Below are 10,632 nucleotides of genomic sequence, written 5' to 3'. Positions count from 1 at the left end.
AAAATAACCATTTTCCAGAGGAAGAAAGAACCTAAAATGGGATTTCAGTTCTTCCCTTACAGCTGTTCTTAAAACCTGACAGTTTAATTCAAGGGGCACCACAATGTTGCTTTCTGATAACATAGAAAAACATCCAGTGCTACCCGAAAACAAAAGGAGAAGTTGATTTCCAAGTATTCTAACAGCTAAGAAAGGGAAAACAGGCCATTTTCACTGCAGAACAGTCACTCTGAAGCTGAACAAGCAAAGTAACTCTTCAGAGAATAAAAATGTGTTTAGTTTGAAAAGTTTCCCAGTGCTGAGGACAAGGGCAGGATCCCTGGGGAGGGATTTCTCAGCTGGCTGTGCTCCAGAAGCTGCTGGCGACTCTGCAGCCAAAAAAAAAACCCTTCCAGCACCCCAAACCTTCCTCCCCCACAAACTCCGTTCAGGTCTCACCTTCTGAAGGTCTTTCTTCAGCTGCTGCAATTCTCACACGGGGTTATTTCAAAGCTCTCATCACTGGGGAAAACAAGAGTGTCCAACCTTCAGGAGATCCTTTATGTGAAATCAGGAATTTTGGGACGCTGTCCATGTGTGGGGAAGGCTGGAGCTGACACGTATGGGAAGTGCTGTCCCAAATCCAACAACCTCCTTCTTGGAGTTACCAGTTCCACTTCTTTTAGTCAAAACCCACTGTCACTGCCCAAAAAATCAGCCCTCAGTTTTCACCAGCAAATCCATGAGTCTTGCTCACTTCCCTTGTCCAAATTTTCCCTTTTTCCCCTTAACCCCACATTCCCAAGCTTCCCCTGGGCCAGGCAGAGCCGTGTCATCCCTCATCACTGCACTCAAAGCAGTTTGCAGGGCATTAACCCCAGCTCTGAGTGTTCAGAATTGATCTGCTGCTTCCCAGTTCCAGTGCTCAGCTCCCCAAATTGTCCATCCCCAGGGACCAATTTGCCACCGAAATAATCCATTTGTCGCCGCAGGATTTGAAACCAAGGCTCCACTTTTGCAGCCAGAGCCTGGAAATGCAGCCGGAGTTTTTTTTTTTCCACGATTATTTGTTCCATCCATTTCGGAAGCTTCTCTTAGCAGAGGGTGGGAGGATAACAGAGCCTCAGGGGCAGAGAAGGGAGGCTTGAGAGGCTCAGCTAATTGCAAATTAAAGGCAAGAAAGAAATTCCTCGGACTCTTAGCCTGGCAAGATATTAAGCTTTTAGCGTTCAGCATAATAAATATAAAGAAAGGAACATCAGAGCCCTAAACTCTGGCATTCCTTCGGCATTTCTGTCTCTCTGCTGGAGGAGAGAAGCCACCACCAGACCAGTTTGGCTGCTGCAGGTCCCTGAGTGGGCAGGAAATCCCTCCAGCCCCGCTCCTGCCCCAGTTTCCAAACTGTTCCCAAACTGGGAAGGTTCAGGACAGCACTCAGGATGGTTTTTAAGGGCAGATGAGGTCACTTTGTGCCCTAAATGGGTTCGGGGGGGGGGGCTGCAGGCACCATCCCCACCCTGCTCCCCCCAGCCTCTGCACTGCTCTGTGTGGGCCAGGACATTGATCCATGGTAAAAATAATTCCGGGAAAACAAACCAAGTTATTTTTAACCCAAGTCAGTCCCATGATCCAGGAGGCCAATCTGGGAGTGTCCCACAGCAAGGTGGTGCTCCCTTGGCTCACAGGTGAAACCACAGACTGCATTTTTCTGAGAAATTATTTTATTTTTCTTCATTAGTTCTTCACCTCACAACTTTGAAATCTGTACATTTTTAGGACAGACATTGATTTAAAACTCCTCCTATTTCCCACCTGTAAAACTACTCTTCTAATTTAAATTTCTAGCAGAAGCTTTGTCACATTAAACCCTGATTATTTATTATCTGCTCCGTGTCCTTTTATTCTAAACAGACACTCCATGAACTCGTTTCCCAGTGCCAAGCTGACCTCCAGGATCTGTGTCCTGAGATTATTGCAGGGAGAAAGGAGGGTTTGCTGTGCTGGGAGGGTGACAAAACCCCGGGGCTGCTCAGGGCAGGGTGGTTTGTCCCAAGCAGATTCCGGGGGCAAAGCAGCTTCCAAAACACAGCTGTGAAGGAGAAAAGGAGAAAAGGAGAAAAGGAGAAAAGGAGAAAAGGAGAAAAGGAGAAAAGGAGAAAAGGAGAAAAGGAGAAAAGGAGAAAGCAGCAGGCAGGGGACAGGAGGAGATAACCAGAGCACTCCCAGGGCTGGGCAGGGCTCAGCTCTGATCCTGTGGGAACTCTTCCTCAGCAGCACAAAACCCCACAAAGTGTCGGTGCCTCACTGGGTTTGAGGGCTGACAGGATTTCCAGGCAGCTGCAGCCTGGACTCCCTCCTCTGGTGGGATTTTTGCAGTGAACACAAAATCAGCTCCTCTGACAGCTCTGGGTCACACAATTGTGGAATCAAAGTCATTAAGGTTGGAAAAGACCTTTGAGATCATCGAGTTCAACCCTCAGCTTAGTGCCACCACCATGGTCACCTCTACCATGCCCTCGATGCCACACCCTCATGGTTTTCAACACTTCCAGGGATGGGGCTTCCACCACCACCCTTTCCATGAGGAAAACTCCCTAATACTCAATTTAAACCTCCCCTGGCACAATTCTCCTCCTGTCCCTGTTCTCTGGGAACAGAGCCCGACCCCCTCCTGTCAGGAGTTGTGCAAAGCCACAAGGTCCCCCCTGAGTCCCTTTCCAAGCTCCCTCAGCCTCTCCTGGGGTTCCAGACCCTTCCCCAGCTCCATTCCCTTCTCTGGACATGGAGAAGCACTAAAGCAGAGGCAGAGCAGCCCCAGCACATGGGGAGTTACTGGTTTTATCTGGTGTCCTGTGCTGACCCACCCAGAGCTGCTCCCAGCCCTCCCCTCCCCTCCAAGGGAGTGCCAGCCCCATCTCCCGAGCCTGGAGCTGTGTCCAAACAAGGAGCAATGCTATGGATGAGCTGGAAGTGCCAGGACACACTCAAAGGACAACTGGGAACATCCTAAAGCAGCGAAGAAATGTGGGCTGTAAACAAATGCCACTTGCAGATGTGCAGGGATCTGTGAAATGCTGGCTGGGATTTTGGGAGGGGAAACAGAGCTGACTCAGTGCTGTCCTTGCTCCAATCCCATGGGATTCTCCAGCCTGTGAGACACGCTGGGAATCACCAGGAAGGGAGGGAGTACAGGTAGCATGAACCGTGGGAATGGGGAGAATGGGAGTGTTTGGGATTACAGGGAGGGCAGGAACAGCAGCTCAGAGCTCAGAGCAGGTGGGAGCACTGCTGGCACCGAAGCAGAGCTCTCCAGCAGCTCCAAGCTTTGCTTGGGGAGGAAGCTGAGCTGTTTGCAGGTACAGAGCACCTGGATTGACCTAAGGCAGCACAGACAGGGCGTGTGGGCTGTGGGAAACACTGCAGGGGTGCAAGGGTCGCTCTTGGGGCTAATGGGGAATCATGGSATGGTTTGGGTGGGAAGGGACCTGAAAGATTAACCAGTGCCACCCCWGYCAYGGCAGGGACACCTTCCACTGTTCCAGGGTGCTCCAGGCTCTGCCCAGGGATCCAGGGGCASCCACAGCTTCTCTGTGCCAGGGCCTCCCCACCCTCACAGGGAGGAATCCCTTCCCCATATCTGACATGAATTCCCCTTTCAGTCTGAACCCAAACAGGCCCAGGGCTCCTTCCAGCTGCAGCCCTGGCTTTGCTCAGGACAGGTTTATCAGACAGGGAAGGGTGTGGAGCAGGCTCCAAGCAGAGCAGGAATCTGCCCTGTGAACAGAGCAAAGGCTCTGTGCTCCCCAGGAACTCTGGCTAAAGGACAGCTACGCCCAGGCTGGGGAGAGTTTGCACCAGGAGAATTCCTCAGAGAGCTGTGCTGCAAACAGGGTCAGGAGTTAAGGGCTGATGTAAAGGGGCATTTCTGAGCCTGCCCTGGGCTGGGCCCAGAGCATGAGATGGGAAACGTGACTGGGAACAGCTTCAGACTTTTGGAAATTAAAGAAACCCCCGCCATGAAGACCTGATCTCCAGCTCCTCACGAGCCTCCTGCACACCAACAATGAGGCAACAGAATACTGCAATGGTTTGGGTTGGAAGGGACCTTAAAAATCACCCAGTTCCAACTCTGACATCTTCCACTGTTCCCAGGGTGCTCAAAGCCCTGTCCAGCCTGGCCTTGGGCACTGCCAGGGATCCAGGGGCAGCCACAGCTTCTCTGGGCACCCTGTGCCAGGGCCTCACCAGTCCTACAAGGAACAATTCCTTCCCACTRTCCCATCTAAYCCTGCCCTCTGGCAGTGGGAATCCATTGCCCCTTGTCCTGGCACTCTGGCCTTTTCCAGGCACAGGCAGGGGCTGTAACACTGATCTAATACTGAACCCTAAACCACAACCCAGGGAATGTTCACAGCTACACACAGAATGAGGTCAGGGTGCTCTCCCCAGATCCAACCCCTTGGGAACAGGAGGGATCCCCTGTTTGCACCCAGAGCTCACCAATTTAGGGAGAAAGCAAAAACAAGTTGATGTCCAGAGTTCACAATGGAAAGCAAATGTTAAAACAACAAGTTACAGGCAAACAAAACATGGGCAGTTTGGGCAGGGCTCTCTGGCAGCTCTGAGTTTCCTGAGCTGTCCCATGGCTCCTTTTGGGGCACCCGAGTGAGAAGGATGGGGGGAAGGAGCAGAAGTGACCCAAGAGCTGTGCCCAGAGCTTTCAGAGCTGAAACAATCCCCACTGGAGTTACCATTTAGGGAAACAACTGGAAGAAGAGAGGAGTAGAGGCTAAACCCTGAGCACGAGCAATATAAACACTGGCCCTTTTGGAAGAGCAAGGGATGATATCATGCACACATCACACCCTTCCTGTGTAAACAGGAGTGCCAACGGGAGCACACACGCTTTGCAAATGGGATGTCCTGGGCTGTTCTGGGCTCTCTGGGTACCTCTGGAGGGTCTCAGTGAGGCCAAGAGCATTTCTGAGGAGCAGACTCTGGAGCTTTCAGGCACTTCCCAAGCTTCTCACAGCCTGGAGGGGACCAGTTCTGTTAAAAACAAACAAAAGCAGACAGAAAGATGATTCACAGCAACTATCTGCTAAGCTCTCACCCCACCAGCTCTTCATGGTGCTCACAAAGACACTTTTATGTCCTGCTTGAAAAATGAAACTCTTCTTGGAGCTGAAGCCTCCAGGCTCATAAACTTCCCCACTCCAAACACTGCTCAAATAAAAGCTCTAAGAGAGGCTACAAATCCTCTGCAGCTCAGGATTCCCTCTCAAGTCCTTCCTGGCCTTTCCCAGTGCACTTTGCTGGGATGATGGTGATGATGGTGACCCTCCTCTCTCCCCTGCAGCAGCACAGAGAAACCAGGTCAGGTTTTGGTGACATCCCCATTTTCCTGGGATTCCAGAATAGTTCCCATTCTCCAGCACTTTGTGAGGAAGGAGAAGGCAGCAGAAGGCCAAGGGTGTGAGAGAGATAAGAATGCTGGTATTTTAATGAGCATTTTGATGGATGAATCCATGAGCAGATGGAGCAGAGCATTCCTGAGACACCTTTTCCAGTGCCTGCACACCAAAACTGTTTGTTTTCCTCGTTTCCATGTTTCTTGAGCTACCTCAATGTGTGCAACAGAGAAAGGACAGCACAAAGGAGATCCAGTGCCACCCTCAGCTTCCAGAGGGATTCAGGGAGGAAGGAATTTCAATAAATAAACTCCTTAAATTTCACTGGGGTTTTGCCATTTAAAATTAGGGATTGTGGTCATGGGAAGGGCAGGTAACAATTCCCATTCTGCCTTCAGAAATCTTCTGTGCTCACTGTCTGTCCCTCCCTCTCTCATGTCTGTCCATCCACAGGAATGTCCTGCTGTCCCCTATTAAAGGCCAGCTCAACRCTGACCTCTTGCCTTCAGTTTTGCTGATTTTCACCCTGCCAGTTTTTCTATTTTTTTGGAATTAAATTCCTAAGGAAAAGAAAAGCTTAACTGCAGGAAAAAAAAAACCACTGGAGCAGGTTTTCATTCCATGGAGCTGACAACAGATGGCAGTGAGACACCAGATATTTGTGCAGAGGAGCAGACAGAGAGGGAGCTGTGCTGGAAGAACAGTGATCCTCAGGCCTGCAGAACAATTAATCTGTTCCCTAAATCTGTTTCTCAGGTTTAAAATGTGCAACCACGGCTGGAGAATTCCCACCCCTCTGCAGAAGGAACTGAGAGCCAAAGGAACACATGAAATGTGGGAAAAGGGAACAAAAAATGGTTTGTGCTGCAGTTGCACAGTCCCAGTCCCATTGCTGGTCYATACTGGGAGCACTGGGGACACCACAGCTCTGAGCCAGGCATCCCCCAAAGACAGATTTGGGCTCCAGTTCACCCCAGCAATACAATCACTCCCAAAAGATTTGCTTTTCTTCATTTCTGGTCTCAATTTGGTGCCTGATATTTTAGTGTAGTGACCATGGAATGATCCTGTGAGCAGTGTACACAGATTGGAAACTCTCCAAGGTTTCCTGCTGGGATTGAAATGTTTCTCCTGGGATTAGGATCCCCCAGCTCACTTTCTGCCTCTGATGGCCTTCAATTTGTGAAGCAGTTTTGGACAAAATGCCTTTGCAGTGCAGGGCTGTGGCAGCACAGAGATCACAAAGATCCCAGAGGAGCACAGAACAGGGTTCATGAAGGGAAAAGTTGAATAAGGAAAGAAAACAACACAGAAACAATGGGCCTTCAAATCTTTTTCCTATTTAACGTCCAAAAATAAAGAGATGGGACAAAGCTAAGAAAGATCTTTGCCTTGTTACTGAGGGGACAGAGCTCCACATTTTGTTCTTTGCTGGTGACAGACCAGAGGCAGCAGGCTCTGACTGATTCACAGGATGATTTCTGCAGCAGGAAGATCCTGCCTGTTACTATTCTGTGTCAGCCCACAGACACATTCCCTCAGACTACACAACCTCCTGTCAACTGACAGCCTCCCCCAGATTATCCAGTTTCTCTCCCAGGTTCTCAACAAACCAAGCAGTGTTTGACAGGGAAGCCAAACTGTAACTTTCCAACAGGAGACTCGAAAGAGAAAACAGGACTGAAAATGTTTCAAGTTGTAAATACTTTGGAAAATTTGGGATTGGAGGAGATAGAGCAAGACCAAAGATACATCATTGAAAAAGAGGCAGTGTCCCTTTGAGGAATTAAACGAAAGAGGGCAGGGTTAGATGGATTTTGGGAAGGAATTSTTCCCTGTGAGGGTGGGGASGCCCTGGCACAGGGTGCCCAGAGCAGCTGTGGCTGCCCCTGGATCTCTGGCAGTGCCCAAGGATGAACTGGACAGGGTTTGGAGCACCCTGGGACAGTGGAAGGTGACCCTGCCCATGGCAGGGGGTAGGGCTGGATGAGTTTTAAGGTCCCTTCCCACCCAGAGCATCCCAGAATTCATGACTGTGTGATTTTGAGAACTGCAGCAGGGGATTAGAAAGGAGAAGGCTCTGCCCTGTCTCTGAGGAAGGAAACCACAGGTGCCCGTGCATCGCTCCTCCATCCCTTCTCCATCCCTTCTCCATCCCTTCCCAGCAGTGACATTTCATGAAACTTTGCCAAACTCCATTTGAATGCAAGGATTCCAGCGTGTCTCACCATGACTGCCCGGTCACACACGTTCAGCTGGGGCTGGCCTGGCACCAGGGTGTCCTTGTGCTGCTGCAGCAGTGCTGAGATTGTCCCCATGGCTCGCTGGTATTCCTCACTGGCAAAACTGCAATGGGGAGAGAAGAGCGTTACTGCTGGGACTTTATTTGGGACCCACATCACCAGGATGGGCCAGAGGATTGTCCCTGGGCCATGAGGAGGGAGGAGATGTGCAAACACCCTGCCCTGAAGGGAATGAATCCAGGCTGGCAAGGTGCAGGTGCTCTGCTCATCCTCCCCAGAAATGCCCTGATCCTGGCATTTCAGATCAGCTCAAACTGCTGCTCCAGAGGCCCCAAATGTCTCCTCGTGGTACAGATCTGCTGCGAGCTCACGTGGATTTCTAATCTTAGCAAACAAAAGTGCATTTCTGGGCTGTCCAGGAGCTGTCCCTTCAATAATTATCCCGGAAACTTCCCAGACACCAAACAAACATTTTTCCAGAACTGTCCCAAGACCACCCTTCCAGCAGGTCCCACCTGAGGTCCCCCAGCTCCCCACACTCATCCCACCCCRTTCCAATGTTCTCCTGGMACACCTGCCCCGGGYGGAGGCGTTTGTTGTAGGCAAGCASAGGGAATGTCAATATTTTGTTTWAYAAGAGCGTTCTCAGGAAGGGTTTCAAACACAACCCTGGGCCAGTTCAACTCCACAGTCACCAAGGAAATGAACTAAAATTATGCAAACAGAAAGGAGAAGAATAGAAGGGCCTTGTCCAAGACAAGAATACCTCCCCATTCCACAACATCCCGAGGTTCTGCCCCATCCACATTCTTCCACTACAGCCTGATTATTCCAAGCTGGGACCCATCTGCCGTGCCTGAAATGTGGTTATAAATCACCAGATTCGGATCCACCCGTTTCCTCCAGCAGGTACTGGTTGCAGTGGCTCAGGGTGCACTTCTCTAACACCTCCAGAATTACTAAAATGCAGGATTCCTAACAATGATCTCACTTTGTCCATCACATTAAGAATCATTTTTAAAAAAAAAAACACCAAAAACCCTGCAGAGAGCGGCAAATTCCTTCTGAAGATAAAAGAAACAATGCAGCTGAGTCCTGACCTCGGGCTCCCTGTGCTCCCAGGCCAAGCTGGCCACCAGCCCCACTCTCCAGCTAATTTCCTTCTTTGCAAAACAATCACATTTCGAAGGCCAGCAATGTGCCAAGAGTTTCCAGTAAACCCTATAAATATCCCAGCTYGGCAGGCAGCCAGGGAGAGGCTGATTGTGGGGCTGGGCCTGAGCTGTGCTGATAGAGAGCCGGAAGGGAACGTGGGATGAGGAGCTGGAGCAAATGGAGCTGCTGCTCTCACAGGCAGCAGGAGAGAGCTGGCAGACCACCCTGAAATCCAGAGTATCCTGAGGAGCTCCTAAATTTCACAGAATTGGACAACGCTGCAATGGTTTGGGTCAGAGGGGGTTTAAATCTCATCCAGCTCAACMCTCTGCCATGGGYAGRGACAAATTYCACCATCCCAGGMTGYTCCAAGCCCYRTCCAGCCTGGCCTTGGRCACTGCCAGGTGCTCTGGGCACCMTGTGCCAGGGCCTSYYCAYYCTCACAGGAASRAATTCCTTCCCAATATCCCAWTTTCCCATTATCCCATCTAACCCCRCWCYCCAWGGATTTCAGTTTTCTTTTCCTGACCCCATGGAGATCCCCTTTCCACAGGGGTTGGTTTTCCTGCCTTGGCTCCATGGAGATTCCTGGCTCTGATAAACTCAGCTTTTTCTCAGATATTCCTGTTCAGCTCCACAATACCCCCAAATCCCACATCCATGGATTTGTGAAGTATTTACTGACTGCACAGGAGTTAAAGTGCATTTTGAGACAAAATCTGCAAGAGTGCCTGGAATTTGCATGTAAAACGGGGCTAATTACCTCATGGTAATCAGTCTGAGTTTTAAGGGAGCTGGGAATCTCTCCTACCTGCAGTCCCTGGAATGMACACACAGGCCAGGGCTGCCAGGCCAGGTTTGCAGCATTCCCTGCTCCAAAAAGGGATGGATTTCTCCGTACAGGTGTTTGAGCATTGTGTGTGAGCTGCATTTCCTACTGCAGCTCACCCTAGAGCAAAGGAGAGCTGGGAACAGCCCTGCAACAAGCAGAGGGTGAGCAGCTGCTGTGTGAGGAGCTGCCTCAAACAGATCCCTCGGCGTCCATGAAATTATTCTGTGCTCAGAAAGAGAGAGCAGAGTGGACAAAGTCCAGGGTCATTACACTAATTGACACTTTACCTCCGGGAAGTCCCTGGAGATGCAATCAGGGCTGGATGGGAGCTCAGGGTCCCAGGCACAGGTGTGGGCTGTGTTTCCTTCATTTGCCCTAATTGTACCGCTGCAATCTGCTCCAGCATCCCCCGGCAGCTCCGGGGAACCGCGCTGGGTTTAACCCCAGAGTGCCCTCCGAGCTGCGGGCTTTGTCTCACACCAACTCTGCTGCCATCCTGGGGCTCTCACCCTGGTGATTCTCTGCCATCAATAAAGGTACCTTCAAATAAACCAGCACACAAACAAATCCTGCATTTCAGTGGGATTTTGAGATGTTTTACACCCTGGAAAAAAATGGGAATTATATATTTTATATAGAGGATTCATGGAAACCTGAATTCCATTCTGCGCTCCTCGGGCTCTCACCCTGGGCAGCGAGGAGGGCACGATTCTCTAAAAGCACCCTCAAATAAATCAGCACCCCAACAAATCCAGGAGCATTTTCAGTGGGATTTCGAGATGTTTTACACCCTGGAAAAAAAATGGGAATTATATATTTTATATAGAGGATTCATGGAAACCTGAATTCCATTCTGCGCTCATGGGGCTTTCACCCTGGCGATTCTCTGCCATCAATAAAGGTACTCTCAAATAAATCAGCACCCAAATAAATCCAGGAGCATTTTCAGTGGGATTCCCAGATGTTTTACACCCTGGAAAAAAATGGGAATTATATATTTTATATAGGGGAT

General features: G+C 50.2%; 1 protein-coding gene across 1 annotated transcript in view; it reads right to left on the bottom strand.

Annotated features, from left to right (window-relative positions):
- Positions 1 to 1,670: 1,670 nt before the first annotated feature.
- The window catches only part of GALNS (galactosamine (N-acetyl)-6-sulfatase), a 42,196-nt gene continuing 33,234 nt past the window's right edge, over positions 1,671 to 10,632 (bottom strand). The window contains exons 13-14 of the mRNA XM_057386658.1: positions 7,619 to 7,736; positions 1,671 to 5,028 (exon numbers count right to left, since the gene is read on the bottom strand). Coding sequence (XP_057242641.1) covers positions 4,942 to 5,028; positions 7,619 to 7,736 — 205 coding nt within the window. The 3' untranslated portion in view covers positions 1,671 to 4,941. The remainder of the gene's footprint in view (positions 5,029 to 7,618; positions 7,737 to 10,632) is intronic.

This window comes from Malurus melanocephalus, unplaced genomic scaffold, assembly GCF_030028575.1.
Source record: "Malurus melanocephalus ecotype Western Australia unplaced genomic scaffold, MMel_1.1 scaffold_1025, whole genome shotgun sequence".
Taxonomy (NCBI): Eukaryota; Metazoa; Chordata; class Aves; order Passeriformes; family Maluridae; genus Malurus; species Malurus melanocephalus.
The sequence above is the reverse complement of the archived record's forward strand: the minus strand, read 5'-3'. Positions and strand labels throughout refer to the sequence as shown.